Source organism: Oncorhynchus kisutch, linkage group LG18 (assembly GCF_002021735.2).
Source record: "Oncorhynchus kisutch isolate 150728-3 linkage group LG18, Okis_V2, whole genome shotgun sequence".
In the NCBI taxonomy this organism is placed as follows: Eukaryota; Metazoa; Chordata; class Actinopteri; order Salmoniformes; family Salmonidae; genus Oncorhynchus; species Oncorhynchus kisutch.
In genome coordinates, this window is record NC_034191.2 from 40,135,866 (window position 1) to 40,158,375 (window position 22,510).

Below are 22,510 nucleotides of genomic sequence, written 5' to 3' on the forward strand. Positions count from 1 at the left end.
GCATTTGTGGGTTCGATTACAGGCTCAAAATGGCCAGAAAGGTAGTTTCGAAAAGGATGCGCAAAAAATGACTTGAATGGGATTTGTGCTACAAATTCAAAAATGTTAGCGTGTTGAAACAGTGCTAGGGAAGCCAAACCAAAGCATTGATTGCTGTCATACCTTGTCCATAGACTGCTTACAGGGTAAGGAAACCAACGGTTCATTTTTGGAATTTGGGTGAACTATCCCTTTAAAGGGTGCGTTTGCACTGTATTATTCACTCTACGGAATACTACTCAATCCCTGTAAGCCCCGTTTGTGGCTTGTGTTTTCCGTGAAACCTCTGGGCATCTGGTGAAGCCGCTACAATGACAGATTAGGCCCATCCATATACCTCCCATCTATCTCTCCTGCCAGTTGGACTGGATTGGTGGTAGGACAGCTTGTGTTTCATCTTCGCCAATGCTGCCAATCCTGCTAATTGTGCATCTCTCCTGCCTGAGGCGACATTGATTTTCCTTCTCCTCCTAGCTGCTCTTTTTCCATTCCCTTGTTCATCCCAAGAATCCCTGTGAATCCCAGACCGGCTGTTCCATGGAATTCCCTAGTCCCATTCGGAAAGTTAGATAGGAGAGGTAGGATAGACGTAATGCCTTGTTGCTGAGATCTCTGTGCTTCTCCTCACTGCTTCTCAGCTGATGCTAGTGTTGGCTAACATCCTAGTTCTAGAGGACAGAGAGTGAGAGACAAAGAGTTTGCCCTAATACAGTATGCTTGAGGCTGGAGCGACTAGATTGTGCACCTACTTCTTCTACTTGCTCCCTCACCTAAGAACAAGGACATCAAAGACAACTCCCATTAATAATGTCATAATAACAGCCCAGTCAGGACTTGACCCTATGGAGTTCACAGGATAGATTACACATATAGTAATTGATGTGTACAAAAATGTGTTGCTAATAATTCTTTTTTATCTGCGTTTTGCACAATCAGACTGTAAACCGGACCTGCTTTGACTGTGGCTACAGTACAGTAGCATTAGTCCCATCACCAGACCTACTCTATGTAGCTGTTCAGATTCCTGTCCGCAACAGCACACCCGTGTCCACCCACACCCTACTGCTCTGTTACCTAGGTCGCTGGTAAGGGGGCTATGCATTTGCCAGAATAAACAGCAGATGTTTTGAATTTGAAAAATACACAAGCACCTAATCCTTGGCAAATCACAGTGCTATACTGCCTAATTGAATTCCATGGAAGCTCATTTCTATTCTCTTGTGCTTGGCTATTCCAGGCACAGGTTGATACAGAGGATAAGAATAATAATGCAAACAGCCAATGTTTGAGATTTGTTCCCTTATGAGATATTTTGACCAAGAGTTAAGAGAAAGTTCTGACCAAGAATTAAAGATACAATTTCGACAAAAAAATGAACATGGCTACAGAGACATTGAATGACAATTTCACCCTACCTCTGCTTGAATCAATAGAGAAATGTATTTTTTATGCAATATTTTGTATAAAAATTAGGGAAGACAAATGGTTAATTATAGACTACATCAGATTTTAAAGTATTGGCTGATAAAGGAGATTATTTGTAATTTAATTACATTTGAAATTGGAATGTATATTTTTGACAAACAGAATGCAATTTGTATTTCGACTGCCAGCGTAAGACCAAGTTTGTGTTCTAACAGTTATACCTGAAATTTTCGCATTTTTACAAGGACTCAGGTCAATGTTTGGGTTATTTCTTGAATGTTTTCATCTACTTATTGCATGTTTGTCTAGGAAACGAATACTTTGTCTTTGACTGAGGAAGATACAAATTGTAGACTGTCATAAGACTGAAATCTTGTAACTAAATCCACACTTGTTTTTCAGCATTCAATTGTTGCTGTCTACCATTTGCATGTACCTTCTATGCATTTAACAAGTACCCATCATTAAGAAAGTGATATCAAATTCCTGGACCTGGAAATGAGCTTAAAACCACTGAGCTACAACAAACCCCAAGGTTGAAGAAAACCTCAACGGACCTCTCCCACTTAAACTTGCCATCTGCACTGGTACAAGAGCTGTCCATATTTGACTAGCAACAATGCAAAAATTATTCCAACATCCTAAGCAACTAAAGTGGAAACTGCCTATTGTCCTTTGGCAACACTTTACATTACATAGGCATTGAACTTACTAGCCTGTTAGTGTAATAGGCTGTTCCACAGGTAGTTCAATTTGTATGAGGGCGGGGCCTATGCAATGACAGGTGTAGCCAATGATCTTATAATTATGGTACTTTGCTTCACGGCCAGTTTATAGATTATATTTCAGAACATTTATTATACAGACCAAAATCTGTATTTATTCCATCTGGTTTATCATTCTCTTTAAATCAAATTGATTTAATAATTTATGCCAGTCAGATAAGCAAAATACTGAACAATGATTGTACGTTTTTTATGTTTATTTTTGTTGTTGTTGCTGTTGTGATATTTCTAACCAACATTACAGACTATGTTTAAAATAAGAAACACATTACATTCTTAACTATTCCAAAAAGTACTTTAAATGTAATTAATGTTTGATTATTATGTGTATACATACAAGTTAGAATAATGACGTTTAAATTGCAATGCAAAAGCTGTGATTTTAAAACACTGTAGCGTGTACAGTGATTCCTTTATCAATTTTATGGTACATGATATGTTCTGCAATCTTGCAGTTGTTGTTTTCAGTTCTCGAGCATATGCTTTAATAAATACATTTTCTACGGTATACAAGGGAAGCCTAAGCAGTGCCTGCTGTATTATTCCAATATCCTATATGTGAACTGTCTCTGTGTGGTTAGTATCAACATGATCCTACAGGGAAATGAAGTGGGTGACAGTACAGCATACCAATAGAATTCTGAGCATGGGTGGGTTGTGGGTGGGTTTGCATAATGGAAATGTTTTTTGGGTGCATATAATTTGCCAACTGATGATGGTGTGTGTGTGTGTGGGGGGGGGGGGGCAACTAAACCATTTAAATTTGTTAGAGGGATGCGACAATGCCATCATTCATTTCCGTCTTTACAATAGCTTTTCAATAGTTAATGTTTGTATGGTCCTGAACTGTCTTTGTAAATGATACTTCACTTCATTACATTATCCCAAGGGAACTGCATACTGTACTTACTAAATGCTCACATAATTGATTATCAACCATAGCTGTGCCATGTATAGTCATAGTCCCAACAATTTGTGTTATACAGCTCATTTGAACAATTACAAAACAAGGCAGACAGGTATATTAAACGTACACTGACTCACCCATTTGCTTATGGTTGATGAGTTCCAGCCAGGGCTTGCTAATCGATCACAGAGGTGCAACACTGTGATTTCCTTACAGAGACAGCAGGGTACTCGTAGGTACTCTACACTGGTCGATACAGACTGCATGGTGAAATTCAAAGTCCTTTGACACCAACCGACCACTCATCACCTGACGCCTGACTTCCTGTCTTGCTACAGACTTATACTGTACACCCGCCACCCAGAGACATTCCAATGATGGCTTTAACCCTAAAGGCACACATTAGTCTTTTTCAGGCCGCGGGAAACACAAACATATTTGACCTTTCTAAGGAGCCCTGGCCTGACACTTAGGCGGCCGGAGATGGAAGATTCTGCAACATGCCAACGAACCATAAGGGAGAAGCCAGGGGAGATCCAAATAACTTGGCCCAGTTTGAGACAGACGGAGGCAGTTGTGGATTTTACCCCTTGGGCTGATGGGTAAGGAGCTGCTACTTTAGCCTTGAGCAGGCACACAGGGGAAGAACAGGGGTTAGGAGTCCGAGAATGGTTATACAGAGGAACACAGGGGACAAGAAGGTAAAGGTTGAAGAAAGTACAAAAGGTAAGACATTATTCAACTGGGAAAGGTCGTAGACTAGACACATTAAGTAGTACACAATGAATAGTGGATTAATGACCTTGATACTATCCCTTTTGGACTGAACCCCTCCGAGTTATTATAGGCTTCATGGCCATTCAGTAAGTCAGACTAATCTAATCAGATAAAATGGGCAGGAAAACTAAACGTCTGCTATTTATTCCTCCCAAAGACCAAGACAACACATAACGGTTAGACAATTGACATCTGGCAGAAAAATTACTTATCAAAATAGATAAATTGTCAACTAAACTGACTTTTAAGGCTGAGGATTGAAGGGTCACCTTTGTATTACAAAATAATGGATGAACACCACACAGAGAATTTAGAATGACAGGGGTATTTATGCAATACTTGCAGTAGACATAATCCTGTTTTACATAACTCAGATTATTGAGCCTGCTTTCTGAGAACTCATAATGGGAGGAAGTCCAGTTTCAGCCTAGATACATTTTTTCTACTATCATACTAACATGCATGGAGTACTCTCTGATTGTAGGACCACTAATGTGTTAATATCCAGGACTAATCAGTGATTATTTAAGGAAGGAAATTAGCCTACTGCAATCTTGACCCACTTAACTCTAATTTGATACTATTCTGAACCAAAAACTCTGGCTCAAGCTGCATGCATACTGTAATACTGAAAATGGCAGGGGGGGAAAAGCCTCTGCCATATTTGTAATTGGATCACACGTCAGGATTTCCACTTTGAGTCATATAAAATGCCTGCCCACGGTTCCAGCGACAGCAGCAAGTACTTGAAGGTTAAACCATACACATGGAGGGGGGGGGGGGGGGTACTGGACAGATGGAGCCGTGTGGGCATATTGCTGCCCAGCGGCAGATGGGTGCACAGCAGGGTTGGCAGGGCCAGCGGTGGCCCTCTTCGACAGGTTACGTGCTCCTCATCCAGCGCCCTGGCCCCTGAAACCTGGCCTCTGACAAAACGACGGTCCCCCAGGCCACACAGAGAGACAAAACTGTCCACAGCACACACACACAAACAAATCTCATCCACTACTAAAACACATTGTGTTGGTATGACAATTTATACAAGGTTGAATTAGCTACACTGCTAAAAAATAAGGATGTTGTGATTCAAAATAGACAATCCTTTTGTAGGGCTATATACAGTTGAAGTCGGAAGTTTACATACACTTAGGTTGGAGTCAGACTCGTTTTTCAACCACTCCACAAATTTCTTCTTAACAAACTATAGTTTTGGCAAGTCGGTTAGGACATCTACTTTGTGCATGACACAAGTCATTTTTTCAACAATTGTTTACAGACAGGTTATTTCATTTATAATTCACTGTATCACAATTCCAATAGGTCAGAAGTTTACATACACTAAGTTTACATACACTAAGTTGAGCTTGGAAAATTCCTGAAAATTATTTCATGGTTTTAGAAGCTTCTGGCCAATTGACATCATTTGAGTCAATTGGAGGTGTACCTGTGGATGTATTTCAAGGCCTACCTTCAAGCTCAGTGCCTCTTTGCTTGGCATCATGGGAAAATCAAAAGAAATCATCCAAGACCTCAGAAACAAATTGTAGACCTCCCCAAGTCTGGTTCATCAATGGGAGCAATTTACAAATGCCTGAAGATACCACGTTCATCTGTACAAACAATAGTACGAAAGTATAAACACCATGGGACCACGCAGGCGTCATACCGCTCAGGAAGGAGATGCGTTCTGTCTCCTAGAGATGAATGTACTTTGGTGCGAAAAGTGCAAATCAATCCCAGAACAACAGCAAAGGACCTCGTGAAGCTGTTTGGCCATAGTGACCATCTTTATGTTCTGAGGAAAAAGGGGGAGACTTGCAAGCCGAAGAACACCATCCCAACCGTGAAGCACGGGGGTGGCAGCATCATGTTGTGGGGGTGCTTTGCTGCAGGAGGGACTGGTGCACTTCACAAAATAGATTGCATCATGAGAAAGGAAAATTATATGGATATATTGAAGCAACATCTCAAGACATCAGTAAAGCTTGGTCGCAAATGGGTCTGCCAAATGGACAATTACCCCAAGCATACTTCCAAAGTTATGGCAAAATGGTTTAAGGACAGCGAAATCAAGGTATTAGAGTGGCCATCACAAAGCCCTGACCTCAACCATATAGAATATTTGTTTGCAGAACTGAAAAAGCGTGTGCGAGCAAGGAGGCCTACAAACCTGACCAGTTCTGTCAGGAGGAATTGGCCAAAATTCACCCAAATTATTGTGGGAAGCTTGTGGAAGGCTACCCGAAACGTTTGACCCAAGATAAACAATTTAAAAGCAATGCTACCAAATACTAATTGAGTGTACGTAAACTACTGAACCACTGGGAATGTAATGAAAGTACTAACAGCTGAAATAAATAATTCTCTCTACTATTATTCTGACATTTCACATTCTTAAAATAAAGTGGTGATCCTAACTGGCCTAAAACAGGGAATATTTACTAGGATTAAATGCCAGGAATTGTGAAAAACTGAGTTTACATGTATTTGGCTAAGGTGTATGTAAACTTTCGACTTCAACTGTATGAAGTGGTACATTAAATAGTATTGCACACATTTCTGCTAACAATGTTTGTTTGATTCCTTCTGTTAAATGAGATACTATGAAGTCTTGAAAGATCGCAAATGATGCCAGTCAGACTGCATTAGAGACAGTGAGTTGATACATTATTAAGGACTCACTAAGGTATGGTGTCATCTGGTCCTTGTGAAGTCCCAGGAGGAGATAGTGCTGCTCTGCCCTTGAGCAAAGCACTTAACCTGCACAGCTTGTCCAGCTGTACAGACAGATCAGCTGTGCAGTCCACTCTGAATTAATGGAGGAATTACGGTTACAATTGACTGTAGTTATGTGATCTATTTCACTGCATTGAAGTCAATGACGTCATTCTCGAATAAAAGTAACCCGCATTACTGTCCATATTCAATATGTACTGAATGTTTTAACATCCCACCAATATTAGGTATATTCTATGCCATAATGTGTCTTAGGGTGTACAGTACATATACACATTCCATTCCATACCATACGTGTGAATACAATTAAATGACAAATGTTTAAACGCCACTGACATGGAACTAGTTGAAGTTCATATGTTGGAGTGAAGGAGGGAATGATCTTCAGTATTATATAGCTAATGCCACAGTGTTTAGTGGCAGGGCCCAGCATGCAGACAATGTAGTATCACCAAGGTTGATTTTTAGGAGTCTTAGTCTCCAGTGTATGGGCTACGGGGATGTTTGAACTGCTCACTGCTCCTTCTTCCCTGCTACTGTGAAGGTCAAAGCAAGGACTTGTCTCTCCCCGAGGGGACTGCTGTCTCTCTCTGCTGTCTTGTTCCTCCAAAAGTCTACACTGCCACCTGGGAATAACGACTAAGAATACATGCAAGCCCAAAGAAGGACATCCAGGCTTTTACGAATTAGGGTCCAAGAAACGCTTTCAGGATGTCTAACGCTGGTCCAAGACAACAATGAGGGAAATAGCATTGAGGTTGTCATGGAGACTGGCTGCAAAGACAGCTCGGGCTGCTTTCATAGCATATGTCTGACTTGACTTAGTGCATAGCAACAGATTTTCCTCAGTGCAGACCATTCCCCATTGAAGTTTTGTTCCTTTGAATGGCTAATATCAAAAGTAAATACATTGCTTTTCAATCACTTTATCTACAATCATCAATTATCTACACGCTTATCTACATTAGATAGCCATTTGTGCTGAATGCTTTTCCCTCAAGCACCAATAGGCACAGCACGTTCATGGTGTTCAGTTCTTCAAGTAACATTCAACAGAAAAGAAGTAGACAAGAGGAGCCCATTCAAATCAACATGAAGCCCAGGAGAAGAAAAGACCCCAAACATCATCAGCGACAGCTTCCCAAACCCTCGTCCACCTGATCAACGGTACAAGGTTAGTCTCCATTGACAGTACGTCTTATCATTCTGAGCACAATATGTATTCAACACTTTTAAAGATGACGTACTTCTGTATTGTGTTTCTTCTAGATTGCAGAGGCGGCCTCAGCCTGTTCGGTTCAATGACATATTTCAGCTCTTTGAATGGGAGGGCTGAGTGTGCGTCATGTTAAGGCATTAGTATGCAATGAAGTTGCTGGTGTGGTAGGACTTGTTTTGGAGGCGCTCTCCTGCAGCCAAAGCAATGTCAGGGAGGCACTTATTCATCCAAGGGCAAACAACGCCAGAACGCAATGCCAATTCTCATTACATTTAGCGACACAGACCAATTTCACTGTCATCCTTAAACCAATGGACCATTTCTCTCTGCATCGATCCATGCACTTTAATCCCAGTCAAATGCTGAGTGTTATGGGCTTGGAAAGAAAAGGACAGAGAGCAAAGCAGAGGGGGACTGCAGCTTTCCGAGACACCAATCTTAGCATGCCCAAAGTGGTGGAGCTCACGTATAATACATTGATGAGCCGAACCCCTCTCGCGCTTTCTCTCTCTCTCTCCATTGCCACAGAGCAGAGCACCATGGTCCTTGGCAGGTCTGCGTTGCCATGGAAACCCTCACATTGCAGCAGGCTGGCTAGAGAGCGCTGGTTGAAAAGGAGAGCACTACAGAGGGAGACGGAGAGGGGGAGAGGGAGAGGGAGAGGGAATCGCTGCAGTGATGGGGAGGGACGAGGGAAGAGGGGGGAAGAGAAGGAGGGGGTGGGTACAGCCGGCGAGATTGGTTCTCCAATGCATTACCCCCACTAGTCGCTCCCCTCTCCCTCCCCTCAAATCTTATCATTTACATCGGTTGGGGCGCGCAAGGCCCAATCCTGCTCTGCAGTCTGGACACGTTGTATCTTAACTTCAGACTGCATTCAATTATTAATCTGCTTCACCAGACAGCAATTACTGTTCAAGCTACCTGCAGCGCATATAGCAAAACCATCCCCATGAAACAATACATCAACGCATAGAGATAGAGGGGAACATACTAAGAATTCTACTAGAATTCTGTTTCACGTCCAGGTGCTTCACTTGAGGGCCTCATTGTCCCAGCTGTGACTTGACCTGGTGACCCTATGGCTAATCCACTGAACACTAATGACCGTGTGCACAATGTGGAGGAAGACACAAGCACCAGAATGGTTTGTTGCTGGAGGACAACGACTGCTCTCCTCAAGTGGATCAAATAGAAACGGACAAATAACCAGTCATGGTTAAATCTGTTAGCCCGTGAGACAGCAAAGGTGGGCAGTGGTGGTGTAAGAGACACCCACAGAACAGGAGTCAATGTTCTGCTGTTGACCTGTTGTGTAACCCACTAGCTAGGAGCCAAGTTATCTGCAGCACCATACCTGAGGCAGATCCCTAACACACACACACACAGACACACATTGCACGTGTCTGTGAGACGTGCAATGTGTGAATACATAGAAATATCGCATAAGATCCAACATCAAAGTTCTATTCTCTCCATACCAGAGCTACAAAATTGCAGCTGTTGTCTTTGAGATACTCTCTGAGCAGCAAGAACGAAAAAATAATTCTGATTAGAATTTCCATGCAAGTTTTTTAGTTATTCAGGAACAAAATTGTTTAAATTGGTTTTTTTTAAACATAAACATAATTTAATTTTTTAATGTTTTATGGATATTCAACAATATTTTGTTCACAACGCGTAATTTACTCACAACATCAAACCAACCAAATGCAACCTTCAAAAATACAATAATGTGTCTGAAAAGAGAGGGAAAAGCGGCTCTACCACAGCCTTGCAGTGAGTAAGTGATGCATACATGTAGTGTAGTGGGAGGAAAGTACAGACATTGAGTCGGATAGCACAAGAGGTGTCTCTGAACTCATTAGAAAACAGGACCACACTCCAGTGCAGAGTGAGAGCAGGCAGAGAGGCAACCCACTGAATCTGTGTCCGGTAACCAGGGAAGAACCACTGTACCACAGCGCTATCTGCCTGTGGAGCCAGAGTACTGCAGGACTGCAGCAGAATCAATAGTTAATGGTAGCATTGAGGATAAATGAACTACACTGAACAAAGATATAAACGCAACATTCAACAATTTCAAAGATTTGACTGAGTTACAGTTCATATAAGGAAATCAGTTAATTTAAATAAATTCCTTAGGCCCTAATCTATGTATTTCATATGACTGGGAATACAGATATGCATCTGTTGGTAACAGATAACTTAAAACAAAAGGTAGGGGCGTGGATCAGAAAACCAGTCAGTATCTGGTGTGACCAACATTTGCCTCATGCAGAGCGACACATCTTCTTCGCATAGAGTTGATCAGGCGGTTAATTGTGGCCTGTGGAATGTTGTCCCACTCAATGGCTGTGCGAAGTAGCTGGATATTGGCGTGAACTGGAGCATGCTGTTGTACATGTTGATCCAGAGCATCCCAAACATGCTTAATGGGTGACATGCCTGGTGAGTATATAGGCCAAGGAAGAACTGGGACATTTTCAGCTTCCAGGAATTGTGTACATACCCTTGCAACATGGGGCCATGCAATATCATGCTGAAACATGAGATGATGGCAGCGGATGAATGCCACGACAATGGGCCTCAGGATCTAGTCACGGTATCTCTGTGCATCAAATTGCCATTGATAAAAGGCAACTGTGTTCATCTTCCTTAATTTACACCTTCCCATACCATAACCCCACCGCCACTATGGGGCACTCTGTTCACAATGTTGACATCAGCAAACCGCTTGCCCACATAACGCCATACAAGCCATCTGCCCGGTACAGTCGAAACAGTGAATCATCCGTGAAGGGCACACTTCTCCAGCGGCCATTGAAAGTGAGCATTTGCCCATTGAAGTCGGTTATAACTCCTAACTACAGTTATGTCAAGACCCTAGTGAGGACGACAAGCAAGCAGATGAGCTTCCCTGAGACGGTTTATAACAGTTTGTGCAGAAATTCTTCGGTTGTGCAAACCCAGTTTCATCAGCTGTCCGGGTGGCTTGTCTTAGATGATCCCGCATGTGAAGAAGCCAGATGTGGAGGTCCTGGGCTGGCGTGGTAACACATGGTGAGGCCGGTTGGACGTACTGCCAAATTCTCTAAAACAATGTTGAAGGCAGGTTATGGTAGAGAAATTAACATTCAATTCCCGCAGTTATCATGTCAATTGCACACTCCCTCAATACTTGCATTGTGTTGTGTGACAAAACAGCACATTTTAGAGTGGCTTTTTATTGTCCCCAGCACAAGGTGCACCCATGTAATGATCATGCTGTTTAATCAGCTTCTTGATATGCCATACCTGTCAGGTGGATGGATTATCTGGACAAAGGTGAAATGCTCACTAACAGGGATGTAAACAAAGTTGTGAACAGAATGAGAGAAATACGCTTTTTGTGAGTATGGAAAATTTCAGGGATATTTTATTTCAGCTCATGAAACCAACACTTTACATGTTGCGTTTATATTTTTGTTTCGTGTGAATAGAGGCACAAGTCTGTACACTCCAGTATGTGTTATCGTCTCGGCTTTATTAGATGATCAAATTTCCCCCCCAAAATCCAAATGACAGTACAGTAGCATAATAATTATTTGTTGAACTGCTTAATTGAATGATACTATTATTATTATTATTATAACTTCACAAAGCCAGATTACCACAAAAAAACAACAGACTAGTCATCATCATGCCTGTTTTTCTTCACCTTTTTCTTCCTTTTTCCAGAATCTTCAACTTCACCATAGGAACTGTCCATTGGTTCAACTTTAACTTCCACCTCTTTTTTAATTATATTAAAAGATGAATATACAGTGTCCTCCACCTCTCCCCTGTCCTTATCCTTCTTTTTCTTCTTCTTCTTCCTCTTCTCTTCTGAGAGCTCAGCTTCCTGCCCAGGAAGTTTATATGGCTCCTCTGGGCTGTGAGTCATCTCTAGCAGCTCCTGCTTCACCCTGACCCCCTCCTCCATCTTTATAAGTTTGTCTTTCTTCTTTTTCTTCTTGCTCTTCCTCTCCTCCCCCGGGTCCAGTGTGACCCTGAGAGGCGTCTCTGGTGTAGACGGCAGCGGAGTATCCGGTGTATCCTCCATCAGTCTGGAGAGGGTGGGGGTCCTGCTTCCGAAAGGCTGGAAGCGCTGGCGGAGCCCTGGGGGCACAGTGGGGGCTGGGGTGGCTGGGATGGCAATGGGGGTCTGGTTGGTGCTGCAGTCACCGTAGCTCTCACAGATGTTGAGGAGCCCGCTGAAGGCCGGGGCACAGACCATCAAGTCGAGCGTCTGGGGTTGACTGGTGAGGAGATGGAGGTCCGCAGCACCAGAGGGCCCACCCAGCACGCTGTAGATCTGCCTGATGTTCCCACCACTACACGACTGCTGGGCAGGGGCCTGCATGGTTTGCAGCCCAGACAGAGGCATCTTCAGACTGCTGAAACTGTGGGGGAGAGAGAGATTACAGTATGTTAAGAGGTTACGCACACCAGATATAGACCATGTGGGTGTAAAGCAATGGAAGTGGATGGTGTCTCACTTCTAATAACTGAGAAATTGAGGACTTTGTTAGATATCTCTGTCTGTTATTAGAAGTGAATCATGACACTTCTATGATAATTCATATAAATGGAAAGAAGGATAGCCTACCTGTCCGGGTTGAAACTGCTGGGAGCTTTGATGAGCCATAATTCTATGTTGTCCTCACAAACCCTTTCGATGAGGGTACTGGCACAGGGTTTATGGGCAAATGCCACAAAATCAGCTGGACACTGATACCTTGAAGCTGAAGGGATAAACATATTGTTATTAGCTAGATAGATAGCTAGCGAAGTGAACGTAATCTGTGTGTTTGTTTTGGAATTCGCCATATAATACACAATGCTGTCTGCCCATTGCAGCATCCCTCATTTTGATTCCTAACAGGATTTACTAGATACCTAGCAGACAGCTTTGATGGACTTGATTGTAGTGGCTAACATTAGCTAGATAGCTAGCTAACGTTATTTAAGCTAGAAAAAAACTTACCCTGCTTTCTCCGTTTTTGCGGAACCTCCTCGGTGTCACTTGCCTCATCACTTGACGAAGATACATCGTTTGACATGACCTCTGTGTACTGCTAAAATGTGAAATGTAACTTAGTCCAACTAAATGCGCATGGGTGCAAGAACATGTGTTGTTAAAAAAAAGTAACCTTTGACCTGGATACACTAGCTAGCTCGGTTCGCGAGGATCTGGGCTGCGTGAGTTGCGCATGTCGGTTCCTTTGTAAATATATATTATTTTACATACAGTGTTTATTAATATCCATATGATAACTTTTCGTAAACATTGGTCTGTGTGCAGTCTATATTCGCATTTTAGACGCAACTGATGCTATTCACAAGGCACGTACTCACGAAGGCCCTCGCAGAACGAAAACAATACATCCCAGAATGCATCATTATCACGGAGTTGTGTAAGTTCCAGCAAAGACAGTCTTCTAGTAGAAACACTTCATGGGCGCAGGCGACCGAAAGGGGGTAAACACAATTTGTTTGTGTGTTTATTACAAAAAAAGTGTATCCTATATATTTTGGGGGGTATTTGAGGAGTAACAGAAGCGGCGATTGTTCCTGAACTATTGAAAGCTAAATCTGTATAACCTGGACCTCAGAAAGCCAGAAAGATAAGAGGGCCTATCAAATATGTCCTCCTCCCAGTCGTCTTCAAGGCGGCAGTGGTGCTGTTACCTTTGCGATTTGCCTAAGATGCCATGGGCTATGATCTGGGACTTTAGCGAGACTGTCTGCCGAGGCTGTGTGAATTATGAAGGGGCAGACCGTATTGAATTCCTCATAGAGACGGCCAGGCATTTGAAAATAACTCATGGTATGCAGGGTGACAGGTCCCCGGGTCCACAGCCCACCAAACATGGCCCAGGTGGAAGAGATGGACCTATGGAGGGTGGTAGGCCACCTCCTGAACGCTTTGAAAGGGGTAGAGGGGACTACGGAGCCCCAGCACGGCTCCCCAACGGTCTGCACAGAATCGATGATGGGGGCCCACAACAAGATGTCAGTGGACAGAGCCCTAACAACGCCAGACGACCCATGGTGTGTACCGTTCCACCCAATTTAATGACACAAGGCCTTGTGGGGGCTCCGCACGGGTTGCTAGCAGCTGTGCCCGGTTTAAATACCAGAGTCGGGGGAACCCCCCTCACCCTCTCTGCCCCCATGCTGAACGAGATCACCAAGAGGCAGCTGAGCATGGGCATGGGTGTGGCCTCCTTCCTGAGCCCTGAGTTTGAGAAGGAGCTGAGGGAGAAGCAGAGGAACGCAGAGGCTCTGGCCGAGCTGTCAGAGAGTGTACGGAACCGAGCAGATGACTGGGCCGGCCGACCCAAGGCTGTACGAGGGGCCCTGCTCACCCTCTCCGGCTGCACCCCCTTCAACGTGCGCTTCAAGAAGGACCACAGCCTGGTGGGGCGGATCTTTGCCTTCGATGCCAAGCTGACGCTGGACTTTGAGCTGAAAATCTTTGCAGAGTACCCTTGCGGCTCGGGGTATATGTTCTCCAGCTTGGCGGCGCTGGTCAAGCAGATGTTCCACGACAGCCAGAAAGACTCTGGGAACAAGGTGATCAACTTGGGCCTGAAGTATGTGGAGTACGAGAAAAGGCATGGCGCGGGGGACTGGCGACTGCTCTCTGAGCTACTGAGTGATTCGGTACGAGCCTTTAAGGACACCCCCGGCCCTGACGTTCTCCCCCAGCCCTACCTGGACACCAGCTGCTCCATGCTGCCCACAGCGCTGTGTCACATGGCCCGCTCGGCACCACCAGCCCGCCTGCGCCGGAGGAAGGCTTCCCCAGAGCTCCAGGGTGGAGAGGTAGTGACCACAGAAGAGCAGCTCCGGCAGCACTGGCCAATGGGGATGTACCCGGGCATGGCTATCCACCTAGCTGCCTCCTCCCTACCCAGCACTAGCCAGCCACCTCCTCACCAGGAGGGCTCGGCCTCCCACTCCCACAGCAGCGACCCCTCCCCCATCACAGCACTGATGAACGTGGCTGACAACGCGGGTGCAGCCGCTGGTCAGTCACCCAGAGAAGCCCCTAGCAGCAGCAGCAGCAGTAGTGGTGGTGGAGGCCTGGGCCACTCCTCCTTGGCAGTGAGACAAAGCAGCAGCAGCCCCATGGCAGCCTGCCCTGCAGGGCAGCAGCGCCACCTGGCCTCCAGGAACGGGGAACCCCAGGGAGCTAGCAACTCTACAGGGGGCACCACGGCAGCTCTCCCCCTGGCTGGGGCCTCGGACCAGGGAGCAGGGGACCCCTCCGGCTCCTCTGGTCCCCCTCTCTGCTGCACCATCTGCCATGAGCGCTTGGAGGATACTCACTTTGTCCAGTGCCCGTCTGTTGCGGCCCATAAATTCTGCTTCCCTTGCACCAGAGACTTTATCCGGAGCCAGGGGGCCGGCAGCGAGATGTTTTGCCCCAGTGGAGAGAGGTGTCCCCTGGTAGGCTCCAACGTGCCCTGGGCCTTCATGCAGGGAGAGGTCACTACCATCCTGGCTGGAGACGTCAAGGTGAAGAAGGAGCGCGACCCCTAAATCCTCTGGGACACCTGACTGTAAGATGCAATTTCACTACATCTTGATTTCCTTTGAATTTGTTGTCTTTAGGCCAAAGTATTCTCTATGTAGCTAGGCCATAGGCTAATTTAGTGTTTGTGACGTGCTTTATGATAGAGTATAATATATGATATGTAGTATAATTGTCACCGAATATGATTAGCCACCGAATATGGTTAATCTGTTTGTTTATGTGATGTTTGTCTGGACAGAAGGCTGTTGATGCCTGAGTGGAGCAGCAGCCTGGTGCCTGCAGATAACGACAATCTCAACAGGTTCTCGCCACTTCACAGCCAATCACCACGACAATCCACCAGGTTTCCCCACCCCACAGCCAATCACCACGGCAATCCACCAGGTTTTCCCCACCTCACAGCTAACCAACATGACAATCCACCAGATTCTCCCCACCTCGCAGCCAATCATCATACACCTCTACCTCCATGGGGCAGGCCTTACACTACCACACCACTGTCTGGTTGGATAGAGGGTGACCATACCCCCAGCCCTTGCTCACCTCTAATACCTAATTCACCCCTTTGTCCCTCAAACATCAACTTATTAGTATTAGTCACTGACTTTATAAACCAGTGGACCATGGTTGGGAAGTATGCACTTCATCTAGGGCTTCCGAGTGGCGCAGCGGTCTAAGGCACTGCATCTCAGTGCTAGAGGCGTCACTACAAACCCTGGTTCGATTCCAGGCTGTATCACAACCGGCCGATTGGGAGTCCCATAGGGCGGCGCACAATTGGCCCAGCGTCGTCCGGGTTTGGCCAGGGTAGGCCGTCATTGTAAAATAAGAATTTGTTCTTAACTGACTTGCCTAGTTAAATAAAGGTTAAATCAAATAAATCTGTCCTGTTTATAGTTGATTTTAGGTCTGTTTTCTGTTTCGTGGAACATCTTTCTAATAGATCTCTGAGTGGCATTGAGAAAGACTGATGACTTCCCTAAACCTTCCAGCAACGTATAGACTTGGACTGTTCCTCTTGTGACCGTTTTTTGGGAGTTTGTTTTGCGTCACATTTGCCCTTTATGTAAAACTGACTTTTTACTGTTACGGAGCTATTTGTTTGCTCTTTGCTGAAACCTCAAACCAGCAGTTAATGTATGTCGCCATCGATTTCTAAGACAGAAACGGGGACTTTCAGTGCTACGCGATACAATAAGATGGCTTTCACAGTGCCCAACAAAGATGCTTTATCCAGCATGTAAGAAGTGGGATGGATACCTCTCTATTTTATACTGAATGTAAGACGATCTCTCTCGATGGTAATAGATGTGCAATCTATAGTTTTGATACAATACTGCTTGTGTAGCCTATACACGTGCGTAGAAACCAAAGATAGATTCATGTTAAAGTAGATTTACAGTGCCTATAGAAATTCTACACCCCCTTGAACTTTCTTCACATTTTGTTGTGTTACAAAGTAGGATTGAAATAGATTTCATTGTAAAAATGGATCAACACAAAATAGTCCGTAATGTCAAAGTGAAAAGAACATTTTGAAAATGTTTTACAAATGAAATAACAAAAATAATTATTCACTGTTATTCAATGTTGCATAATTATTCAGCTCCTTTATTTAGGCGAGTCTAAATTAGTTCGGAAGCTTGACATAGGCAAAGACTGGGGAGGTTTTCAGGATGAAAAGAAACGGGATGGAGCTAAACCTGCTTGAGGAAAACCTGCTTCAGTCTGCTTGTACACCAGACACTGGGAGAGAAATTCACCTTTCAGAAGGACAATAACCTACAACACAAAGTCAAATCTAAACTGGAGTTGTTAACCAAGAAGACAGTGAATGTTCCTGAGTGGCCAATTTGCAGTTTTGACTTAAATCTGCTTGAAAATCTATGGCAAGACTTGAAAATGGCTGTCTAGCCATGATCCCAAACACCTTGACAGAGCTTGAAGAATTTTGAAAAGAATAATGGGCAAATATTCCACAATACATGTGTGCAAAGCTCTTTTGAGACTTACTCAAGAGACTCATAATCGCTGCCAAAGGTGATTCTAACATGCATTGACTCAGGGGGGTGAATACTTAACCAATCGAGGTATATTAGTGTTTGATTTTGAATTTGTCTTAAAAATAATAATAATAATAATGTACTTTGACATTATATTACAGTATTTTGTGTAGATTGTTGAAAAAAAAAAAGTGAATCCAACTGTGTAATGTAACAAAATGTGAAAACAAAGTTCAAGGGGGTTGTAGACTTTCTGTAATCTTACTATTTTTGTGTTAAATTACTTTATTTCAATATGTGCCAGGGAAATAGTGGGTGAAATGGTTCTTGTTATGATAGTTATAGGTTATCTGTTAACTGAAGTTGTAGAGGGTGTAGAGATTAAACTAATATTGTGTACTTTATGATGTTTAATTTAAAGGAATTTACTCTATGTAAAGTCAAAGGTTTTTTTTCTATATTGACTGAGATTCAAGTTTTTCACGTGATCCTCTTGATTATTTTTTAAAAAGTTCTATAAAATCCCTGTTTTATGCTCTGTTTTACCAATGAATTTAACTCTTTGAATTGTTTGAAAGATAATATATACATGTATATCAAAATACCTCTCTGTCAGGTTTTCCTTAACCTTTTATGTTCGTCACCAAAATTAATATATTAATTGAATTATCAATTTGCAAAGCTGGTGCCAATCAATACCTTACCATGTGCATGTGTAAATATGAAATTGAATGAGGACAAGACATCAAGCCATTGCTGATCACATTGGCATGAATGTATACTGTACACTAGTAGCTGTATCTGAAAGTGTATGTAGTACTAAAATTAGGCCTCTTAGTTATCTAAAATATGGTAAGTCAAATGTAGCCCTCACAACAAAAAATGAATTTCCTACAAAAGCACTATGTTCATCCAACTTTCCTCAAGTGATTGGGAGTCCCATAGGGCAGCGCACAATTGGCCCAGTGTTGGCCCGAGGTAGGCCGTCATTGTAAATAAGAATTTGTTCATAACTGACTTGCCTAGCTAAATTAAAAAATACATTTTAAAAAGGTGCATTTAATGACATCCTCTGTCTGAAAGCACTTGTAAAAAATATTTTTACAAATCATACAAAATAGGAGTATTTTGTATTTGGCCCCTAAATTAGTAAAGATTGATTGTCTTGCCTTTCTATTATTATGGTCCTGTCTGCCATGGACTCCTGTTGAGTTGCTTATCTCAACACAGTTCAAGGTTAAAGCTTGTATATTCCAACTCTATTTCTACTTGACACTAGCCTATTTCTGCCCTTATTTTTTTTGTTATTTAAAAAAAAGAATCCCTTAACTGACAAGGTAAAAAATCTGTCGTTCTGCCCCTGAACGAGGCAGTTAACGCACTGTTCCTAGGCTGTCATTGTAAATGAGAATTTGTTCTTAACGGACTTGTCTAGTTAAATAAAACCCTGAATGTCGGCTATAGGACTGGGTGTCCCTTTTTAATTGTTCATGCAACTTTCAGTTTCATTTCATATACAGTACTAGTCAAACGTTTGGACAGACCTGCTCATTCATGGTTTTTCCTTTATTTGACTATTTTCTACATTGTAGACTAATAGTGAAGACATCAAAACTGAAATAACACATGGAATCATGTAGTAACCAAAAAAGTGTTAAACAAATCAAAATATATTTGAGATTCTTCAAAGTAGTCACCCTTTGCCTTGACAGCTTTGCACACTTGGCATTCTTTCATTCAGCTTCATGGGGTAATCTCTTGGAATGCATTTCAATTAACAGGTGTGCCTTGTTAAAAGTTAATTTGTGGAATTTCTTTACTTCTTAATATGTTTGAGCCTATCAGTTGTGTTGTGAGGATAAGTTCATTAGAGTTACCATCCTCTCAACATCAACTGTTCAGAGGAGACTGGGTGAATCAGGCCTTCATGGTCAAATTGCTGCTCAAGGACACCAATAAGAAGAGACTTGCTAGGGCCAAGAAACAAGAGCAATGGACATTTGACCAGTGTAAATCTGTCCTTTGGTCTAAATTAGCAATTTTTGGTTCCAACCGCCATGTCTTTGTGAGACGCAGAGTAGTTGAACAGATGATCTCTGCATGTGTGGTTCCCACTGTGAAGCATGGAGGAGGAGATGAGATGGTGTGGGGGTGCTTTGCTGGTGACACTGTCTGTGATTTATTTAGAATTCTAGGCACACTTAGCTAGCATGGCTACCAGAGCATTCTGCAGTGATACGCCATCCCATCTGGTTTGCGCTTAGTAGGACTATCATTTGTTTTTCAACAGGACAATGACCCAAAACACACCTCCAGGCTGTGTAAGGGCTATTTGACCAAGAAGGAGAGTGATGGAGGGCGGCATCAGATTACCTGGTTTCCACCCAACCTCAACCCAATTGAGATGGTTTGGTATGAGTTGGACTGCAGCGTGAAGGAAAAGCAGCTAACAAGTGCTCAGCATATGTGGAAACTCCAAGACTGTTGGAAAAGCATTCCAGGTGATTACCTCATACAGCTGGTTGAGAGAATGCCAAGAGTGTGCAAAGCTGTCAAGGCAAAGGGGAGCTACTTTGAAAAATCTCAATTTTTGTACATTTATTTGTTTAACACTTTTTTTGGTTACTACATGATTCCATGTGTTCATAGTTTTGATGTCTTCACTAGTATTCTACAATTTAGAAAGCATTTTTTTTTTATAAAGAGAAACCCTTGAATGAGTAGGTGTGTCAACTTTTGACTGGTACTGTATATATTGTTTTTCTTCATTGGGTGTAAATGTCACTTTTGATTTGTTATTTTTCATGAAGCTTCTACGTAATTGACGACAAATTTGAAGCATAAATAAAATTAAAATATAAATACTGCCACGGTTTTATACTGTGTAGCAAAGGTACGCTCGATGTTCATTGTCTTGCTATGTCCAGTAGATGGCGGACTTTAACCTGTGCAGATCTTGACTTTAAAAATGTGTTGTGAACTACTGCCCACTTTTATTGTAGTCTACCAGGAGGGCACTTCATTTTCCAATGTTTAGATTTCCCTATATTGGAGGGAAATGGCACAGTTACCGGTTTATCAATTAGATGGCGTCGTATTTGACATCAGCCATAATTTCAATTTAGATAATAGGTTCTGTTATGTAATGATGGGAACCTTTGTTTCTCTATGTATTTTACTGTCGGCCTACACTTCTTAAAACCCACCCACATAAAGGTTAGCCTAATTGAAAAACGCCGCCTACCAAGATATTGTAGAGGGCGAATCTCAAGTCATATCTTCCCCCCACTAGAAAGCATATAGAATTCTCTGTCTTCCTCTATTAATGTCAACTCAGCTATTGTTAGCTAATTATTGAGGTGTTAATGAACGATCTACTGTCACATTGGCATTAGAAGCGGCCGACCTGCAGGAGGATGTAGGGATGTGTGTTGGGGGAATAGACCGTGTAAAGTCAAAGGATTAATGAGAAAGTAGTTCTGTCTACTCATTACTCAAATGCAGTACAGCCCGCACAGCATCTTCCTCCAAAACTCTCCATAATGCAGTAGAATCATTGGACGGGTTATCTATATCTATCGAAATAGCTGGCCTTCGATTCAAAACAATATAGCCTAGCTATTTATTTGGCCTTGGGAAACAATTAAATAAAATGTTGGCCCATGCCTAAATATACTTGTTCAAAGCAGTGCTCAAACTTGTTTCTTATAGCCGACTTTAATCATATACTTGGTCAGGAAATAATTGTCCTGTATAGCTTAATTACTATCATTACAGACCGCCATGTGACATCGGCTGATGTAAAAAGGGCTTTATAAATACGTTTGATTGATCTCATTGAATGTGTTAATCGACCTGACAACATTTTGCAAACGGGCGCAAATCGTTGGAAGTGTTAAGACCAATAGGCCTAATAGAGATCATGCATTCCTTAGTCCTCATGATCTTAATGTTGAATCAAAAATATGTATTAATGAACGAATTCGCTTGTATTAAAACTATTGATTAATTATGTTGTTTTTCATACGTTCAATTATTTTTTTAAACCAAACTGTCCCGGAGTAAGCTATTTCTGCCTATTGCGCTAAACACGACGTGTCCTTCCTGCGTGTTTCCTTGGCACTTTTCTCAGCTAATCCTGTCGACCACCTATGCGCATCAATTACAGCTCCATTCATTGGCAATTAGGAAATGCATTGACATTCAGATTTGACTGTCTGCGCCTGACAACGAGATGTGTATTCTGAATCAGGCCAAGGATAGGCCTACACACATTGGATTAGGGCTACATTATTTATTGTTTTTCGTTATTTTGGTTTGCCAATATTTTCATCACTTAATTTTACCTTCAAATGTAACCCTCTTATTGCAGACAACAGCCTGTATTGCACATGAATAATTCAATGTTTCGTTCATTGTAATGTTCAATTGGACTTAAACTGCGCAGGCCTACAACGAGGAAGAGCATAGGCTACGGGAGTGCTTCTGAGAAGTCAATTTCCCCAGCAACTAATCATTCTCCATATATTAACAGCTCTCCCACTGGTCATTCACCTCGGGCTCCCCTAATCAGACCTCCCACTGATGAATTTAACCCGTGAGAAGGTTATACCCTCTGACTACATCAAGACCTCATCCAGGCCTGGAATAATCCTTTGAGTTGTCGTCTTCATTTCAGATCTTGACCTATTGAGCTGATCTTTTCAATGGTCAAGTGTATTAAAATGAGAGACAAATAAAATAATTTAATTTCCATTGAGCTACAGATTGACTTCAATTGGCGACTCAGAAGACGACTCAGCTTGAAGCAACACTTTATAAATTCATATTCTAATAATTGAAAGCCATACATTTAGTTTTGATTTTATAATTGTGGTGTAAAATAAATTATGAAAATAGCCTACAATCAGACACATCCAGTGAGGTTTAAGCAGCAGTTTGTCGTCAAGAAGTGGAGGATGCATGCTGCAATTGAGATGGATGTGTCTGTCCCGGGCCAATATACACCCTCACCAGGGGGCAAGAGAGGTCTTTTTACGATATTCAAATAGC

The 22,510-nt window shown here is 42.7% G+C and overlaps 2 protein-coding genes across 3 annotated transcripts; one reads left to right on the forward strand and one right to left on the reverse strand.

The window, feature by feature from the left end:
* Positions 1 to 11,274: 11,274 nt before the first annotated feature.
* polr1g (RNA polymerase I subunit G) lies at positions 11,275 to 13,304 on the reverse strand. Its single transcript, XM_020507706.2, has 3 exons — positions 12,897 to 13,304; positions 12,519 to 12,654; positions 11,275 to 12,312 (listed from the first exon to the last, which is right to left on the reverse strand). Exons 1-3 carry the CDS (start codon positions 12,970 to 12,972, stop codon positions 11,559 to 11,561), a joined length of 966 nt encoding a protein of 321 aa, XP_020363295.1. The 5' UTR covers positions 12,973 to 13,304; the 3' UTR covers positions 11,275 to 11,558.
* A 43-nt stretch (positions 13,305 to 13,347) lies between these two features.
* On the forward strand, positions 13,348 to 20,354 carry LOC109908915 (interferon regulatory factor 2-binding protein 1). 2 transcript variants are annotated; one of them, XM_020507705.2, is made up of 2 exons: positions 13,348 to 15,480; positions 15,697 to 20,354. In XM_020507705.2, exon 1 carries the CDS (start codon positions 13,556 to 13,558, stop codon positions 15,458 to 15,460), a length of 1,905 nt encoding a protein of 634 aa, XP_020363294.1. In that variant the 5' UTR covers positions 13,348 to 13,555; the 3' UTR covers positions 15,461 to 15,480; positions 15,697 to 20,354. The 2 variants fall into 2 exon arrangements, with proteins under 2 accessions (XP_020363294.1, XP_020363293.1); XM_020507704.2 differs by having other exon boundaries at positions 13,412 to 15,480; positions 15,694 to 20,354.
* The last annotated feature ends 2,156 nt before the right edge of the window (positions 20,355 to 22,510 follow it).